The 19,553-nt window shown below is 45.5% G+C and overlaps 1 protein-coding gene across 5 annotated transcripts in view; it reads left to right on the top strand.

The window, feature by feature from the left end:
- The first annotated feature begins 124 nt into the window (after window positions 1-124).
- Window positions 125-19,553, top strand: part of CENPT (centromere protein T) — a 39,144-nt gene continuing 19,715 nt past the window's right edge. The window contains exons 1-8 of one of the 5 annotated variants that reach the window (XM_065567522.1): window positions 125-642; window positions 4,566-4,698; window positions 6,456-6,582; window positions 8,887-8,980; window positions 12,226-12,359; window positions 13,705-13,738; window positions 16,672-16,817; window positions 17,210-17,338. In XM_065567522.1, coding sequence (XP_065423594.1) covers window positions 125-642; window positions 4,566-4,698; window positions 6,456-6,582; window positions 8,887-8,980; window positions 12,226-12,359; window positions 13,705-13,738; window positions 16,672-16,817; window positions 17,210-17,338 — 1,315 coding nt within the window. Of the gene's footprint in view, window positions 643-3,621; window positions 3,855-4,565; window positions 4,699-6,455; window positions 6,583-8,886; window positions 8,981-12,225; window positions 12,360-13,704; window positions 13,739-16,671; window positions 16,818-17,209; window positions 17,339-19,553 lie in introns of those variants that run through there. The other 4 variants (XM_065567525.1, XM_065567526.1, XM_005310109.4 and 1 more) reach the window with 4 other exon arrangements.

Here is a 19,553-nt window from a genome sequence, read left to right as displayed (position 1 = left end):
CCAGCGCCGCCCGCCGCCGCGGAACCGGAACTACCCGCCCCACAGTGCAGCGCGCCGGGACCGCGCCGGACTGCCCGCCCCACAATGCAGCGCGCCGAGCCTGCGCCGGACTGCCCGCCCCACAATGCAGCGCGCCGGGACCGCGCCGGACTGCCCGCCCCACAATGCACTGCGCCGGACTGCCCGCCCCACAATGCAGCGCGCCGGGACCGCGCCGGACTGCCTGCCCCACAGTGCACCGCGACGAGCCTGCGCCGGACTGCCCGCCCCACAATGCCTCGCGCCCGAGCCTGCGCCGGACTGCCCGCCCCACAATACAGCGCGCCGGGACTGCGCCGGACTGCCCGCCCCACAATGCCTCGCGCCCGAGCCTGCGCCGGACTGCCCGCCCCACAATGCAGCGCGCCAGTCTGGCCGCCCCACAGTTCAGGACTGCCCGCCCCACAATGCAGCGCGCCGGGACCGCGCCGGACTGCCCGCCCCACAGTGCAGCGCGCCGGGACCGCGCCGGACTGCCCGCCCCACGGTCCACTGTGAGGGGTCCGGCCGGGACTGCCCGATCCACAATGCCCCGGGCCCCCACAGACCAGAAACTCCCTGCCCCACAGTGCACTGCGGCCATCCTGTGTCGCGCCCGCTGAGGTGAGACCTGTGGAAGTACAGGAGATAAATGCCGGTGTCGCGGGGGCATATGTGCTAGAGAGAAAGGCAGGCCCAGTAGTTGGGGCACCAGCCTGGAACTTAGGAGCCCTGAGTTCAGGTCCCTGCTCTGCTGAGAGTCCCTGTGTGACGCCATGCCAGCCAAGCGCTCCGTGCCTCAGTTTCCCATTGGTAAAACGGAGATGATGTTGCACCCGCTGTGAATGCTAAATAAACGTTGTGAGCCACTCAGATACTGCAGTATAGGATAGATTATTCCTGGGCCGTAAACATTCCAGAACAAATTGGACGTACAGCACTCACAACACACCAGACTTCTATGCAACTTGTACTTGCTGTACTGCATCGAAGGACTTCTGTTCGTAACCCACAATGCACTGCAGCTCTGACCCTTCCTGGGCGGGAGCTAGGCAGGCAGCTGAACTACACAACCCACAATGCACCTGTTCTTCATGCCCCAGCCAATCTAGCTCACGGTAGCACTACAAACCCCCTCACCTTCAGCCAAGCATCCTGCTCCCAGGGATGGGGCAGCATTCCCCAGAGCTCAACAGGGATAAAGACAGTGGGCAACCCAGTCCCACAATATACCTTGTCCGTTCAGATCTATGCCTCCCACCACACCCATGTATACGATTCAGAGGGATGGCCGTGTTAGTCTGGATCTGTGAAAGCAGCAAAGAGTCCTGTGGCACCTTATAGACTAACAGACGTATTGGAGCATGAGCTTTCGTGGGTGAATACCCACTTCGTCGGATGCATGTCGAAGTGGGTATTCACCCACGAAAGCTCATGCTCCAATACGTCTGTTAGTCTATAAGGTGCCACAGGACTCTTTGCTGCATGTATAAAATTGTTTCCCAGAAAGTGCACCTTGCCCAAACAGAACTACATTTCTCTGGAAGTACCATGCTTCTTGGATCTGTTGGCAAGTGGAATATATCTCTGACAAAGCAACACAGAAGTTATACAAACTACTAAGTGTTTCATAGTCTCAGCATAAAGCATAGGAAAATGCAAAGAAGCCTGTGCTCTTCAAAATAGTTCTTTATCATTTGCACCCATTATTCCCATTCTGTCGTTTCTAAACAGACCTGTGCTCTGTTTGCTGAGTTACATCTGCTTACTTTAGTAACATAAGTGAACCTTGCAGAGCTAGCACAACTATGGAAAAGAGTTGCACTCTTTTGTGGCTCACAGTTTGTGAACAACAATATTAAATAACATCATTGCAAGACAACCTGTGCCCAGTTTGCAAGCATAGTAGTATAAGATATAACTGCAGGCAGAATTTTAATACCGTGGGATTAGATAGCTGTCATTAATGCAGAATTTGGCCAGCAGAATCTTTACTGTGCAATGATGATGCACAAGCCACAAATAAACTTACTTGACTTCATGACTTCAGAGTAAGTTTGTCTGGATGGCCATTAGAAAAAAAATCTATTTTCTTATAAATTGAATATGTTTTATCCGGGAGAGAGAATACATCTCATGCCATTTTTACAAGTAAACTTTGAAAAGTAGAGCCAAAAATTATGGGAAAATCAATGGGAACAGAGGGAGGGATATTAGTGTACACATGAGAAATTGCAAAAAAAAGCTGAAGAACATCCATTGTTACTACTATGTAAAAGGAAGGAGAAGAGAATGGTGCTGGACTGAGGAGGACAAAGACAGACACATTCCATAAGGCTGGCAGGGGCAAGTCCATAAGACATTGTAATAAACAAAATGGCCAATTGTGTAATGAATATTGAAGTGAGTGAGGAAGCAGTGAAGGTGTCTGAGGGGTTGATTCAGTTCAAAGAGTACTAACTCAGATGCCAAGGAATGTGCTTTAAATGTCTCTTTTTTAAACAATTGCACTGCTTTATTTCACTGTTATATAAAGCATGTTACAAAAGACAGGAAATGTCATATTATGAAGATTCACACTGGCATTATCTAAAGTGGAGCAAATGAAGGACTAGGTGGGGAAGATATATACATTAAACTGTGTAGACCTTTAACAACACACGGTGGAGTTCCAGAGGAGGAGTACAAAGGAGTCGGTTTAATTTTTTTAAATAAGGCTCAGCTTCCAAAACTTTGAGAAACTCTGGACCTAGGATGATCCCCATGTTCTAACATAAGATGCCTGGACTGAGATGTATGGTGACCTCTGTGGATTAATTTCCCTTCCTCTTCCTCAATGATTTCCCATACCTTTTGTTTCTACTCTTCAAAGTGAACTTGTAAAAATGGCATGAGTGTGATTGTCTCTCCCAGATCAAATATATTATATTTACAAGAAAACAAATTTGTTTTCTAAGCGCCACCCATGCAAACTTACTGACATAGGAGATCCGTGTGGGGACAGTCTGAAAGTCAGTGTAGACAGGTGTAAAGTGCAGAAGTAGGACTCAGAGCCCCTGAGATGTCAGCACTTTCAGTAGTGGTGCCAGGGCCGGCTTTAGGAAGTGCGGGGCCCGATTCGAATACCTGGCGGTGGTCCGGGTCTTCAGCGGCACTTCGGCAGCAGGTCTTTCACTCGCTCCGGGTCTTCCACGGCACTGAAGGACCCGCTGCCGAAGTGCTGCCGAAGACCTGGACCGCTGCCGGGTGAGTAAAAATTAAAAAGGCGCCTAAATTAGGCGCTCTTCTGTAGGGCGTGGGGCCCTCTTAGGTGCGGGCGCGGGGCCAGATTCGGGGGAATCGGCCTAAAGCTGGCCCTAAGTGGTGCTGTTGTGGGTCCCCCAAACACAAATGGAGAGATCCAAACTACGGACGCGAACTCCAGAAGAACAGCAGGAGAGGCTAGGCCAAAGAAGGCTGGGTCCCCCCAAAGCAGGTGGGTGATTCCACTGCTTTGCCTAATCACTCAGCTTGGAGGGGGCAGGTGTCCATGCTTGAAGCAGCTTGCACCCATCTCCCCAGTCACATTGTGGCAGGAGGGCAGGCTAAAAGCTAGACGGAGCCTGCCCTACTGCAGGGCTAGAACTACCACTCCCAGCATGCACCGCGTGGCGGCAGGAACTACCACGCCCAGCAGGCATCGCGCGGTGGGCCTGGTCGGAGTTCTCGCGAGGTTTCCCTTGAATCGGTAGGCGGGAGGGAGAGCTGCCCGGTGTCGTTGGGCAGGGCTGGGCTCGCGCGGACGGAACCGAATTCAGAGCTTCGCACCTCCCCTTGGGGTGTGAGGAACCCGGCAAGTAGGTATCGGGGCCGCCATCCCCAGGGAGGTGGGGCCAGCCATGGGGGTGTCCGGAGGGGACCACCAGTGCCCCCCGGGGGTGTGTGGGTGTTCGGAGAGGAACACCAGTGGCCTGGCGAGCGGGGGGTGTTCGGAGGGGACCACCAGTGCCCCCCGGGGGGGGGTGTTCGGAGGGGACCACCAGTGCCCCCCGGGGGGGGGGGTGTTCGGAGGGGACCACCAGTGACCCGGGGGAGGGGTGTTCGGAGGGGACCACCAGTGACCCGGGGGAGGGGTGTTCGGAGGGGACCACCAGTACCCCCGGGGGAGGGGTGTTCGGGGGGGACTACTTGCCCCGACGTGGGGGCTCTGAGGGAATCACTAGTGCCCACGAGGGGGGCTCTGTCCCCAGGCTCAGCTGGGTGGGGGGGCGGAGGGTACCACTAGTGCTTATGAGGGGAGCTCTGCCCCCAAACCCAGCCATGGGGGTGGGAGGAGGCGTTCTGAGGGGGCACCTGGGCCCGGTGACAAAGACCCCGCTGCTGTGTAAGGCTCTGTCCAGCTTTTTCCTCCCCTTGTCTATTGCAGCTTGTAGAGCCAGCATCAGTCTCCCCTTCCCCCTCCCCACCCCCCGAGTCCCTTTGGGGCAGCGCTTCCATGATACCACCCCGTCGTGGGTCTGTCCCCCCCCGTAACTGAACCCAGTGTGCTTGGCTTTGTGTTTTTGCAGCATGCCTGACACCAGGGCTTCCCCCAGGACCAGGAGCTCTACCGGAGTCAGTCAGGACTCCAGGGCAGCATCTCCCTCCATGACCCTGCGCCATAAAATGAAAGAGAGGGTCCGGCAGTCTGTGGGGAGAAAGGTACCATTGGCTCCTCTGATGTTTTGATATCACCTTGGATTGTCTGGACTCTGAACCTATGAGCACCTACATAGAAATAAAAAATGTGGTGATAAAGCAATCTTCAGTCTCCCAGACAAAGATATAACAAAAGACAATGTCTGGAAGAAGTTAGACAAATTCAGACTTGAAATAAAGTGCAGATTTTTAACTGTGAGGGTAATTAATTATTGGAACAACTTACCAAGGATAGTGGTGGATTCTCCACTATTGGAAACTTTTTAAATTGAGATTTGATCTCTTTCTACAGGATTTACTCTAGTTCAAGCAGGAATTAATTCTGGGAAGTTCTATCCCTGTGTTAAACAGGAGGTCAGACTAGCTGATCATAATGCTCCCTTGTAGCCTTAGAAGCTGTGCAATGGAGCATAACTGAGTTCACACACTGGAGCTGTAAGACATCAGTCTGTTTGCCTGCCTGAGGCAGCATTCAGGTGGTGGACTGTCTGGTTTTTAATACAAGTTGTTAAAGGGTTTAAATGAGTACAGGTGATTTGAAACAGGGTTTTCAGCTCTCTTCTGTTTTTTTCAGTAGGAGACTGATCAGTCACACCAGCTAAGCAGTTTTTCTCTTTCCAAGATACATTATCTGATAGAAGCACAGTTCTGATTGTGCAATATTCTTTCCAGCAATAAAAACTCAACTACTTGATAATGCTGCTGCTGCATCACTTTCTTTGGTAAGAGCAGAGTTCTTCAGTCTCTGCTCTGCAGATCTGCTCTCAAATATTCTGCCCTTCTTATTAATAATGTGATTTCCACTGTGCTAGCACATTGAAATCAGGGTCCCACTGTGGTAGGCCCTGTACAAACGTAAAGAGATGATCCCTGCCCTGAACAGTTTACAGTGTCTAAGGCAAGAGACAACAGCTGAGTACTGCATACAGATGGGAGAGCAGAAGGAAACAATGGTTTTAGTAAATTATTAACTAGTAAATTCTGGAGAGGCAGGAACTCAACAAAAAAAAGTAAGTTCTATGTGCCTGGATCTTCCCAATTTCACACAGCTAAGGAGAACAAAATACTTGAATCCATCATGTGGATCGGAGAGCAACATTTTTGGTCTCATTTAGCTGTTCAGCTTGGTTGTGCTTTTTTATTTTTCAGATATGGCTTTTGGGGGGATGGGGATGGGGGGGGAGGTGGCTCATGAAACGGGGACGCCCATTCATAATTAGAGCCGTGCATAATGTCTGTTTATGTCTCTTAAGTGATTTACCATGATGATGGACTGTCTTCAGTCCTAAAGTGAAATGCAAATGCTGCTAACGAGCAAATGGAGGACAGTATTTTTTGGGAACCAAAGAGATAGATACTAGGATCTCTGATCTGAGGAAAATACTCCATACAACTATGTGGTTGGAGGCTTTACCTAGATCAGTGATCTCCAAACTTTCTTTTGATCGCGCACCCTATCAGTAAAAAATTCTTGAGCACGCACCCCCTGCTGCGCCGGGTCTACCATTTTTGCCGAAGCAAAGGAAAAAAATAAATAAATAAAGCCGCTTGGACTCCCGCCCGAACTGACGAAGCGAAAAAAAAAAATGCTCCTTCTACTGCGCACCCCCAAGGATCCTCTTGTGCGCACCCCACTTTGGAGACCGCTGACCTAGATTAACTGTCACCAGACGATATGTCCTTAACACTTTTGCTTCTAAGGTTCAGGTTTGTTGGTGAAAATGAGAGCTTGAATTGGCCGTCTTTGATTTCTCCTCTAGCACTTATCTGATCCAAGGAGGCAAAGCATTTCTGACAAAACCTCCCTGCCAAAGAAGACACCAACTATTCTCCCTGATCTTGATAATGATACGCCAAGGGTGGTGCTCAGAAGAATCATCCAGACCCGTAAGTGGAAAATCCTTCTCCAGGAAGGCAGACAGCAGTGAAACAATTCTTTAAAGGATCTGGGGAGTGGGAGTTAGTTTGTAATCTTTGATTACTCTGTTGTGCAGAGGAGGAATTCAGACTATTTTGTGATTCCCTTATACAAAAAGGTAGGTATCAGTGTGTTGCAGCTGGAAGTGTCATGCCAGAAGTGTTCACTTTCAAGATAGTCTATGTTTCGCCTTTGCAAACGTGGCAGAGAATTTCTGCCATTCTATCATCTAGTATTAGAACCGCTGGACATGCATAGAAGTGTTGCCTTAGCCTTTACGGCTACACTAGAATTTTCTAAAAAACAATTAAGGCTGTCAAGCAATTAACATAATTAATCGTGATGAATCACCCAATTAAACAATAATAGTATACCCTTTATTTAAATATTTTGGATGTTTTCTACATTTTCAAATATATTGATTTCAATTACAACACAAAATACAAAGTGTACAGTGCTCACTTTGTATTTTTATTACAAAAATTTGCACTGTAAAAAAGAAACAGTATTTTTCAATTCACCTAATACAAGTACTGTAGTGCAATCTCTTTATTATGAAAGTTGAACTTACAAACGTAGAATTACGTACACAAAAAAACTGCATTCAAAAATAAAACAATGTAAAACTTTAGAGCCTACAAGTTAACTCAATCTTTCTTCTTGTTCAGCCAATCACTCAGACAAACAAGTTTGTTTACGTTTACAGGAGATAATGCTGCCTGCTTCTTGTTTACAATGTCACCTGAAAGTGAAAACAGGTGTTTGCATGGCACTCTTGTAGCCGGTGTTGCAAGGTATTTACGTATCTGATGTGCTAAAGATTCATATGTCCCTTCATGCTTTGCCCACCATTCCAGAGAACACGCGTCCATGCTGATGATAGGTTCTGCGTGATAACAATCCAAAGCAGTGCGGATAGACGCATGTTCATTTTCATCATCTGAGTCAGATGCCACCAGCAGACGGTTGATTTTCTTTTTTGGTGGTTCGGGTTCTGTAGTTTTCACATTGGACTGTGCTCTTTTAAGACTTCTGAAAACATGCTCCACACCTCGTCCCTCTCAGATTTTGGAAGGCACTTCAGATTCTTAAACCTTGGATCGAGTGCTGTATCTATCCTCAGAAATCTCACATTGGTACCTTCTTTGCATTTTGTCAAATCTGCAGTGAAAGTGTTCTGAAATCGAACAATGTGTGCTGTGTTGTCATCTGAGACTGCCATAATACGAAATATATGGCAGAATGCAGGTAAAACTGAGCAGGAGACATACAATTCTCCCCCAAGGAGTTCAGTCACAAATTTAATTAACGCATTATTTTTTTAATGAGTGTCATCAGCATGCAAGCATGTCCTCTGGAATGGTGGCTGATGCATGAAGGGGCATACGAATGTTTAACATACCTGGCATGTAAATACCTAGCAATGTCGGCTACAAGTGTGCCATGTGAACACCTGTTCTCATTTTCAGGTGACGTTGTAAATAAGAAGCAGGCAGCGTTATCTCCTGTAAATGTAAACAGACTTGTTTGTCTTAGCGATTGGCTGAACAAGAAGCAGGACTGAGTGGACTTGTAGGCTCTAAAGTTTTACATTGTTTTGTTTTTGAGTGCAGTTATGTAACACACAAAAATCTACATTTGTAAGTTGCACTTTACTTCAGTACTTGTATTAGGTGAATTGAAAAATACTATTTGTTTATCATTTTTACAGTGGAAATATTAGTAATAAAAATAATAGTATAAAGTGAGCACTGTACACTTTGTATTCTGTGTTGGAAATTGAAATCAAATATTTGAAAATGTAGAAAAACATCCAAAATATGTAATAAACGTCCATTGGTATTCTAGTGTTTAACTGTGATTCATTTTTTAATCGCGTGAGTGAACCGCAATTAATCGACAGCCCGACAAATTTTCCACTACTGTCAACTTTGGATCAGGTGCACTAGACTATGGGTTGTCAGCTGCTGCCTGCATGTTCGTTTGTTTGTTTTAACGCTACTAATCCTAATGAAACCTAGCCAGTAGAAAGCCTTGCTGCAAAATTAATTGTGAGCTTGCCATGGAGTATGCAGGTCTTGCTTGGGGAGAACCGATTGGCAGCTACTATCTTGCCTCCACTGTGGCATCCTAGGCAGTGAATAAATATTTCATCCTAGTTTAGAAATAGGAAGAAGTTAACCCGACGAAGCAGTGGGGTACCCGTCATTGCACTGCCATATTAACTTCCTTACTAGTTTAATTTGTGGAAACAAAGTACTCTCTGTTGACAGAGCCACAAGTTTCCCCTCTGGTTCCTAAAATGAGTGAGACCAAAGAACCTGAAGAGCCTGGATCACAGCCTCCATCTGAGAGAATTTCCAGTGGGTAAGTAGTTTCCTGTCAACTTGTTAAGTATGGACAGAGTTCCAGCTTCCGTTGGTGGTGGTGGTGGGGGGAACTGGGGTTTCTTGACCTGATCTGATTTAAATGGCCAGAGTTTCAATGTACTGCACAAACGCTTCAAAAATATTGGTGTAAATGTCTTTAATACATTAGCCTTAAATCCCTGGAGATGTGATTCTTTAGAATAAAGGTAGAAAAGATATGGGAGAAAAGGGGCTGTCCCATCCCAGTCCAGTATAACTAATTGACATGCTTTATTTCTTCATTTCCTTATTACTTAGTTGGTTTGTGTCTGGGAATTTGCCTAGAACATGTCAGTAGTGATCATGAAGGTTTCACACAGATTGGCCAAAAAAAAAATAAAAAAATATCTCCTTGCAAGTTTCCCTTTGGGCCAGATTGGCTCAGGAGGTGCTCATCCTGCAAAGGGCAGGGAGCTCTAAAAGACCACCTCGTTCCTGGCAATGGCATGCGGTAGATGAAGGTTTTAAATGCAGATGACTACTTGAAAGAGAATCAGGAGACCTAAACCACCTCTTTTTATTGTTTTGTTTGTGTTTTCTCCTTGGTTAGCTGGTATGAGGTCAAAACATGGTCAGACTATTAGCTGTCTGCTTATCCAGATGCCTCATCTTAACATTAGGTGTAATTTTATACTTCTAACTTAGACATTCATTTATTCACCAAAAAAAATTATTTACATATACAAAAAAATGCCTTTTTCAGCTCTAGATACTCCTCTTAACAAATAAAAAATACCCAACCATCATCCAATCTGTTAAAACTGTTCCTGTTGAGAATGAAAAGGATACAATCATCTTACAAATTTCACTTCTGTCTGAAAACTTTTTACATACTATTGTTACAGGAAACAGCTAAGATCACTGCAACTGGTTGATAAGGGAGAAAATTCATTTTTCAGCATTTTGTGTTTAATCACTTTCATTGTTTCCCTTGTATATTCATTTCCCCCTGTTTGTGTGGGTTATTCACAAAACAGGGAAAGAAACTGTTTAAAAAATGAAAATGTGATTGCAAAACCACAAAAATTGGCAGGGGAGTTGGGCAGGTGCAGCTCTAGGAACTACTAACTAGTCTCCTAAAATAAACATATTTAGGCTTGTGATTGCAGGATGCAGGCTGAAATGAACTCTTCAATAAGTAACTGCTAGACACTGCATTGCTTCTGACATTGTAACTATATAGTAACAAGACCATTGTATCTGGGCACTGATGCAAAATGCTATCTGAGAAGATTACTTACTGTGCTGATTAAGCAAATCATGACTTCTAGGGTGTTTTCCCCCCACAATCAGTCATGGTCTTGAATCTACTTAGCAAAGTTCCTCCATCTACTTTTGTAAACTTGACTGTATGCCCAGTGTAGTGGAAAATGGAGGAGTGACTTAAGGTTTTTAAAGAGACTTGGTGGGGGAGGTAATTTTTTTGTTTGTTTTTTATTGGACCAACTTCTGTTGGTGAGATAGACCAGCTTTTGAGCTTACACAGAGCTGTCATTAATTGTTACTGCAGAGTAAAGAATATTTTGCTCAAAATAATGACCCAGTAACTGTTTCCATTTTTTCTATAAATCTGAATTTTCTTGCAATGACAAATAACCTACCTTAAAGGTGACCTGCAGAGTATTTTTGAGCAAGTGGGTCTGTGCACCTTTTTCTTTCTTTATGATGGAGAAAGAAACCATGAGAAGGCTTTTCTTTCCCTGGTTTTGATGGTGGAGTTCTTGGAAGTCTCAGACAATGTCTATTGTCAGCTCTTGTATCTTAACCAAAGGGAAGGAGTTGTTGGATCTTTGAGAGACTTCGTTTGTCAAAATATTAACTTTCGTTGAGATTAAATAGTTGTAAACAAAGTTTTAAGTTGTCTGGCTAAAAAATCCCTTCTGTCCATTGCTCACCTTTCGTTTTCTTGGCACTTGTTACTGTTTTTTCAGTTGCCCTACAGCCTTCCAGAGCAGTTGTGAAAAACAAGCAGACACTTCTTTTCTAACCAGTCTTTCGGGTTTTTTCCTGTCATAAAGAAGCAAAAAAGGACATCAGCCCATTTTTTCTCCTTTGCAGGTGTCCTTTAATAATAATAATAATTAATACTTAATAATGATAATAATTAATGCTTGCCTTAAACTTGTAACAAAAGCAGTGAAAAACAGATGCACTTCTGACCTTCCCCAGCAGATGTCACTGTGGGGGGGGAACAACACATGGAAATGTTAATAAATTACAACTGAATGGTGTGTAGGCACTTTTCTTCCCTCAGGGGATGCCAAACTACACATGTCCGGCAAGCCTGCTGTTCCCATTGCGGAGTAACCTACTGACTGATCTGCTCCAGTCCCACTGGCCTAGGTGCAGAGGGCTGAGAAGGGGGTGCAGCAGGGCCGAAAGGAGCGTTCTATTGTCCTGTAGCTATGGAGCTGTGCGGATCCAACACACTGTAACATAGTGGGGATGGGCAATGGACTGGAATAAGATTGCTGAAGATCTTGCTGCCTCAGCAGTGTTGGGATTTGAACGGTTTCCATCCCCTGAGATCCTCTCCACCATCACTGCATTGCCCCTCCCCCAGCTCAGCTTCACCTTGCTCCCTTTCCCACTCTAACATCTCCCTTCAAGCTTCTGTGCCCCTTTGCAGGTTCGAGTCAAGCTTTGCTCTCACATGAGAAGGCTCTTGCCAGCATGGAGGGTAAAATAGGACAATTTTTTTACATCTTCTTTCCTGCTAGCTTTCTGCTCCTGGCCCAAATCCCTGACTAGAGAAGCATCTTTCTCCTGTTCTCCTATATTCAAGCATCCTTTATGATGTTTCTTGATGACGCCTTCCTATTTACCAAGCTGTACAGCGATAAATGTTCATTGCCATCTCTTGTTCTTATGGGGGGAGAATTCTGAAACCGGGTTGAGTCTGATCTGATCCTTCATTTTTTGCCTCAAGTTCACAGAACCCTTAATTGAAAACGTGTTTGGATCTCTTTTGCTCTCCTCCTTGAAATCTGCTTTGGCTGGTAAGACAAATGAGTGGCACCTTCTTGTATTTGCTGAGCCCATCTTTGCTTAGTTCCTCATTTCTGCTGCTCCAAAAGGTAGGAAACAGAAATAAATGTTACTGCTGCTACAGCCCAGGGGCAAGTCTTGGGGAGCTGAGCGTACCTGGATGATAACACTAGAATGTTGGCCTGCACTAAAACCTTGACTTGTTTGTTTTGGTAGCCTGGAAATGCATCTGCCAGACTTTGTTCCTGAGGGCACAGTTATCACTGCATTACACATGAGTAGGAAGAAAAAGAAATTCAGCATTTCTGACTTTGAGAGAGGAGCAGATGAGCGACTTCCTCGAAACCTTGGTAAGGCAGAATCGGTGAACTCCTTTCTTGACTCTTTACTCCAAGGTTTTCAGGGAGCTTCAAAAGAGCTTTCTTGAACTCCACAGCTGCAGTAGGTCAGCTCTGAGCAGCTTCTCTGTTCAGCAGTTCTGCACCAGGAAGCAGTGTGTGTTGCAAGTACAAAAGGGGCGCTCTGGAGGTGGGCCAAAGGTCATCTCTTTAGATTAAAAATAAACATTGTTGAGCTACTAAAACCACCCAAGTTAAAAGTAACTGGCTCCTCCCTGAGCAGCTCCTCCATTTGTGACTCTCAGGATGGCTTTCCAAGTTGGTATTCTTCCACTTTGAATTCTAAATTTTAGCTTAACAAAGAGAAGGTTAAGAGGCAACTTGATTACAGTCTATAAGTACCTACGTGGGGAACAGCAGTTTGATAATAGAGGGCTCTTCACTCTACTAGACAATGGCTGGAAGTTGAAGCTAGACAAATTCACACTTGAAATAAGATGTAAATTTTTAACAGTGAGGGTAATTAATCATTGGAACAACTTATCAAAGGTTGTGGTGGATTCTCCATCACTGGAAATCTTTAAATCAAGATTTGATGTCTTTCTATAAAATATGCTCTAGTTCAAACAGGAATCCATTCAGGGAAGTCCTATGGTATGTGTTATACAGGAGGTCAGACTAGATGATCACAGTGATGTCTTGTGGCCTTAGAATATTAGAATCTATAAAAGTTCACACTTTGCAGCTCTACCAAAAGCCAAATTGGCCTTCTTTCTCCTGGGGCTGCATGGACAAGGGGCAGCTTTTAGTAACTACTTTACTTGGGACTGTGGTGTATTTAGATTTCAAATATGCTCCCAAAGTCTCCAGACGCCTCTTTATTACCTGGGAGAGACAGGATCACAGAAGGGCGGTTGTGATGAGCCTAAAATTCTAATATAGTGTGACTAATAACATAAATGGGGTTAATATTACTGAATGAGGTAGCTTCTCTTGCATTAAGCTGTCTTTTGTATCAACAGTCTATTGCCCTTTCAGAGAACTAGCCACTAACCTGTTAATAAGTAGCATTGCAATTCAGAATAGGAATCGTGAAGCTGTCATTTTATTTTCCTAAAACAAACTGAAAATTAGTGAAATACAGGAAAACCACTGAATATTTTTCTGTGTTATTTCTGCCCGACTCATGGTGCCTTTAATATGAGGCAGTGGATGTAACATACTAGCTTTGCTCTTGGGGAATCGTAGTGTAACCAGCCCTGGAAGGTGGAGAATGGATAAGATTGTTCCCTCGAACTAGTAATATCTGTACAGGTTGTGCCATACTCAGCTAATATATGCCTCAAACTTTTTTCAGCCCAGCCAGCGTTGGACAACTCTTCTCTGACAAGGTGAGTTAAACCACAAAGGCCTTTGCTTTTGACTAGCATGACTACAACTGCTCTGATTCATCAAACCTTCTCTAGCTGGGAGGAGCAGGCAGGATGGGCCAGTACATGGTCTTCAGAAGAGCTCTCTTGAACTCCACAGCCGCAGTAAGTCAGCTCTGAGCAGTCTCTCTGTTGGGCAGTTCTGCACCAGGAAGCAGAACTACCTATATCCACCCCCCCACACCCACTTTTTTCCCTGTCACAGCAACATACAATAGGACCCTGTAGGTTGAACAGTAATGATAAAACAGTTCCCTAGTTTGATACCGGGTGTTGGTGATAGTTGATTGCATACCCTCTGATATCCTGGGGTTGTGGATGAAAGGCGGTCTTTTAAATCAGTTCTGGTTTGAGTCCTCCCTCTTCATTGCCCCACACATTCAGGCTGGATCCAAATCCTGTTGGTCTTCCATTACATTTCTATGATGTGGCCTCCTCTGTCCCTACAGCTAAGCCTCATCTAGGATCCTCATCAGTTCCCATATTGATGTGGTGTCTTCTTCCCTGGCCCCTCTTGCCTTCTGCTCCAATGTTGTCATCCGTGCACAATGTAGCTATGGTCATCTTTGTCCATTACTTGGCGCACATCAGATCTTCAATCAGTTCCCTCTTTTCCACTGCATGTAGTTCAAGCTGCTTGTCCTCACCTTCGAGACTCTCCACAATGCTGCTGCCCCTACCTAGCCACTCTTATCGCATTGCCCAGTGCTCCGCCAGGGATGCCATCCATGACTGCCCTTTTCTTTGCTTCTCCCACAACCTCTGCGTTTTCTTCCATGCTGCTTATGCCTTTGCTCCCTCCCCTTTGAGCCGAGCCTGTCCTTCTTGCCTTCAGATCTCTCCTTAAGACACGCTTTAGCTGTGATACCTGATGGAAAGGTTGCGCGACAGTCGGGTATATCTGGCCTTTATTTGTATTTATTTTAGCATTCATAATGTGTACCTCTCCTCTGCTTTGTATGTTGCTTGTCTTAGCCATTGCCCTGAAGAGTTTACAACCTGTTTCCTTGTGTGTGGACAGCCCACAGCACTGTGGACACTAACAGAAAGTCAATATTAAATGCTTTCCCAGATGTGTTCTGAAGCCTTTTTCTTCTTGTATCTTGCAGGAGGGAATCTATAAGTTTCTTTACTTTTTAAGGCTTCCCTCCTAGGTTTAAGGCTTCTTAAGTGTTAGTCTTTTTTCGGGTACATAACAGTACAGCTCTCTGTAGACTGGAAGCCGTAAAACATGTCACAATCATGCTGATTCACCTGAAATATGTAGCTTAATGTTAGATAATCTATTGTATGTTAAACTATTTTGCTAAAGCAGACTGGTGTCAGATTATTTAAATTGCCCAAATGTGTTTCCACTATTTTTATGCAGTTAAGGGGAAGAGGTGAGTTGTGTGCTGGAGATCACAGTTAAAATGGTTCTTAATTCTTGTTCTGCACCAGCTGTGGAAGGCACAAATAATTTAAAATATTAAACCTCAGGGAATTTCCTACACTCCCCTCTGTCCACTAAGGGTTCATGTCAACTTTGGTTTTAGAATGCATCCCATACCTTCCTGGTGGAGCCCTTTTCTGAAGGTGCTTGTTGCTGGCTAACCCTTGTGACATTGGACAGTATGGCACATACTAGCTGGAGGCATAGAGAAAGACCTCAAACTACTGAATCCCCTCTTGAGGGATCTCCAGTACCAAAAGGAATTAGGAGGAGAGGAGTAGGGAACTCGGTTGCTCAGCAAGCAAAGTCACAACTGTGACAGAAATGGAGCTGATACATAATGTTGTGAATACTGCAGGAGCTGCCAGATGAGACTCTAGGAATATTGATGTGTAACCTAGTTATCGAGAGAGACGGTACAACTTACATTGCGATAATTATAAGACTTTCCTGCATGACTGTGTTGATCTAATTGAATAAAGCTGTGAGAAGAACAAGCAGGGAAACAAAACATTGGCTTCCCAGATAAGAGTATCTAGATATGTGCTGGAAAGATGATTATGGGGGGGTTGCAGCTGTTAGCTTATAAGAGCCTCTGTCTTGTCTCCTGTTTACAAATCTTGTTCTGCAGTGCTGAGAACTAGAGAGCAAATGACTAAAGAGTTAAAAAGCCTTTTGGGGGTGGGGAGGGGTTCACTTGCATGCAGCTGTCTAAGCTGACAAGCTGGTATGGACAGGCTCTGTGGAGGAGTCTGAAGGAACTGAGCCCCACAGATCCAGGGAATTCAGCCTTAGGGAAGAACTAGATATACATGCAATCTGCTTTGTTTTCAAGATACATCTTCTCTGAACTATTATTCTAAAACGATACTTTAGTACAAGAAGGTAGTTAGGTTACTCAATACCATTGTCATTGTTCTGCAGGGACTAGAACTGCAGGGTATGAGCCTACAAAATTATGTTGACCTAACTTGTGTTGGCATACAGCCACCGCACTTATATCACATGTGTGTGTGTGTGCACATACGTACGTACATGTACACTTGGCTCCTTGGATCAGCAGTGTGTCTCCTCACTAGTAGCACTTTATCGATTGTATTACCATTATAGGGCATTGTGGGACGGTTCCTGAAAGCCAATAACAGTCAACATAAGCAACGCAGTGTCTAAACTCATGCTGGGTTGATCTAATTACATCGACTGTGACTCTACCCTGCTCAGGGAGGTGGTGTTATTAAATTGGCATAGAGGCACTTACATTGGTGGGATCCAAATTTAAGTGAAGACACTTGCACGGCGAGGTCAACGCAAGGCCGCTTATGTTGACCTAACCCTGTAGAGAATCTCCTCAAGTTAACACAATGTTTAAAGTCCCATTCTTTGGCTAGTGGCAAAAGTGATCTGGGATGGGAGTGGGAAACGGTAGGTCTGGAGCGGTGTTACACTCTTTCTCCCTTTTCAGGTCTCTTCAGATCTCTCTTGCTACCCCGGTACCACCAGAGTCTGTTGAAAAAAGAGGCTTAATCCGCAGGCCAAAGAATCGCAAAACTGTCAATGTGGAGGCTTTCGAAGGAGGCGTGGAGCAGAATTTGTTGCAGATAAAAGGCAGTGGGTGTTGACTGTTGTTTCTCCTGTTTTGGGTGGGGAGGGTGTTGTGTGGAGAAGCAGATGGCTAGGGTTTTAGGATTTACAGTGACATGGAAGTGATCCTAAACATGAAGTTGAGAGGGGCACAAACCTCCTTCTAGCTATTCTGGTGACTCAACCTGTCCTTGGTGCCTGAGCCTCCTTCTCTCAGTATCACTGGTCTGAGTCTACTTACATCCTGCTAATTAGCAGCCGTCACTGCCTAAACAGGAGTCAGGAGCCTGAGGTGGTTCTGAATCCATGCTTCCTGTTTGGCATCTCCTTAGTGAGACTGGGCCTTAGGAGACCTGGGACTGAGGGAGGAGGTGGTGAGAACTAAAGTGTAGTGACTGACTGATTTCAGTCACATCTAGCCATCGCTACAGAGCCGCTCTGTACTGAGCCTGCGGTCATTGTGTCTCCATGGTGTTCCCTCGCTGCTGGGAAGTGCTGCCTACCACCTATCGTTTCACCTCCTTTCTGCTCACGACGAAACTATACAGGTAAAATGCAGCTGCTGGAACTGAGGTCTCTGGGAGCACAGGCCCTTGTAGTCCTCTACCCCAGCAGCTGGGATCTTCCAGAGTAATGGGGTAGGGTGGGAAGTGCGCAGGAGAACTCACATGGCAATTTGAAGATCTTGTAGCCAATTTGAGACAATAATTTCGCTGTGTTTCAAATTAAAGATCTCTGTTGTCAGTGTGTCAACCCTTTAGTCAACTTAACTGTCACCTGCACAGGGTTTTAAGAAATAAACAGGGCTCGTGCTCCCTCTCTGCCGCTTCATGCTGGAGAAAGAAGGCCTGGAAGGGTTTTCAGTAAACATTTTCCTGCTTGTTTTTTACTTTTAGAAATTTCAGGACTGTCAGCTCACCCCCTCCCCTAGCTTTGTCAGAGGGACTTTTAGGGCTCTCAGAGCTCTGGTACTGGAGCTGCCCACCCTTTAGGATGTCAAATCTTTAGCAAAGATGTTGTTTTCCGTAATGTGTACTAGTCATTGAAGTTCAATAGGTGTTGACAAAGCCAGAGTTTTAAACAGTCTTGAGTAAACATCTTTCTCTCTTGGGACATTGTTGTTCCATTAGTTCTCCATCTTCCATCAAAAAGAAACAGAAAAAGGGCACAAGGCTAATGTTCCTTTTCTATAAAGGTATAAAAAATAAAGATCTCACTAGGTGGATATACATCATTTGAAAAAGCCCAAGTAAAGAAAAGGACACTCTGCAAGTAGGCTCATCACTAAACTCGCTCCCCGCAATCAGGCAGTCGTCATTATACGTGAGTCTGGTGCAGCACTCATGAGGTAATACGTGCATATGTTAGAGTATTTTAATGTCAGTGTGAATTTTGTCTGAGCTGCCTGGAACGCCCAAGTTATTTCACTGCACCCCGTCCCTGTACCGACTGGGGCTCTGTTAAAGAGGTCAGAGCCAGGTGTGCTCTAGACAGACTCAGCAGCACTGCGGCTTGTGAAAGTGATGTGTGTTGGGGATCCTAAGTTTAATCAACTCCAGTTTTAAAACCATCCCTGCTCTGGGAGTGTAACACTTGCATTGTGCTCCAGGTGCTCTGGCTCTGTCAGACCAGTGGAGGAAGGAAATCCCATAATTTGGGGGCTCTCCACTGAGCAGGACCTGTCTCCAGCCCAGGAATGTTCAAATCTAGGGATTGTTGGGAAGGGTGCCCCAGCTGCCTTCATGATCTATCTGATAAAATGCTAGTCGCCACAGGCTGTCTACATTTGAAGCTAGGGGTGTGATTTGCAGCTTGAGTAGATGTTACTCGCATTAGGTTTTCTTGTGCTCGCACACTAGAAATAGCAGTATAGCTGTGGGAGCACAGGCAGTGGCATAGGATAGCCACCCTATGTAGGTACCCATGGGGTCCAGCTGGGTTTGTAGTTGGGGTGGCTAGCTCATGCTGTCGCAGCCCAAACTATTGTGGCTATACTGGTAGTTTTAGCTGAGCTAGCGCAAGTATGTCTACTTGAGCGGGAAATCACACCTCCAACTCCAAGGGTAGACATCGCCTTAGTGTGCTTTTGTGGAACGAAAGAGGTGGCCAGAATCCAAAGTATTTCAGAGCTTTATAAATAGCCACCCCTTGAGTGGCACCCAGAAGCTAGCACAGTCCTTGGCAAAGTGGTGTTACGTGCTCTTGATGGCTAGTACTATCAAATGAGTGGGCAGCCCCACTGTTCCACAGCAGACAGTTAGCCAGGGCTCAGGACAGACTGAGGAATGCAGACCTGGCAAAGACCCCAGAATGCAGAGACTGCCTGACTTTTATTGACAACAGAACTGAGCAGATCTCTACACTTGTATCATTCTGCAGAAGATGCCTTGTTGAGCTACTATTGAATTCTCTTGTCCTTCCAAACATCTCTCTCTCACTGAGCTTTTTTATCTCCTGGCTCTCCCTGGGGATTTCTGCTTTAATGGATGTCTTCCTGGTCAGAGTTCCCAATAGGAACCATTACTGCACTGAAGTCTCTGGCAATGCCACAACAGCTCTGCACATCCATTGTGTTGTCCTCAAAGCCCCCATGAGGGTGGAACCAACAATTCTCCCCTCTCTAGGCTAGAGATTGTTATAACTCTGATCTGATTTGTTCTACTTGCAGATTGGTTTTGCAAGTCTCCTTTCTGTCCTATAATTGCTCTTGGCCCTAAGCAATTCAAGTGCATGAAGGACCTGTTCATATGGGCCCGCGGCAGA

The sequence above is a fragment of the Chrysemys picta genome, chromosome 14 (genome assembly GCF_011386835.1).
Source record: "Chrysemys picta bellii isolate R12L10 chromosome 14, ASM1138683v2, whole genome shotgun sequence".
NCBI classification, from domain to species: Eukaryota; Metazoa; Chordata; order Testudines; family Emydidae; genus Chrysemys; species Chrysemys picta.
The sequence above is the reverse complement of the archived record's forward strand: the minus strand, read 5'-3'. Positions and strand labels throughout refer to the sequence as shown.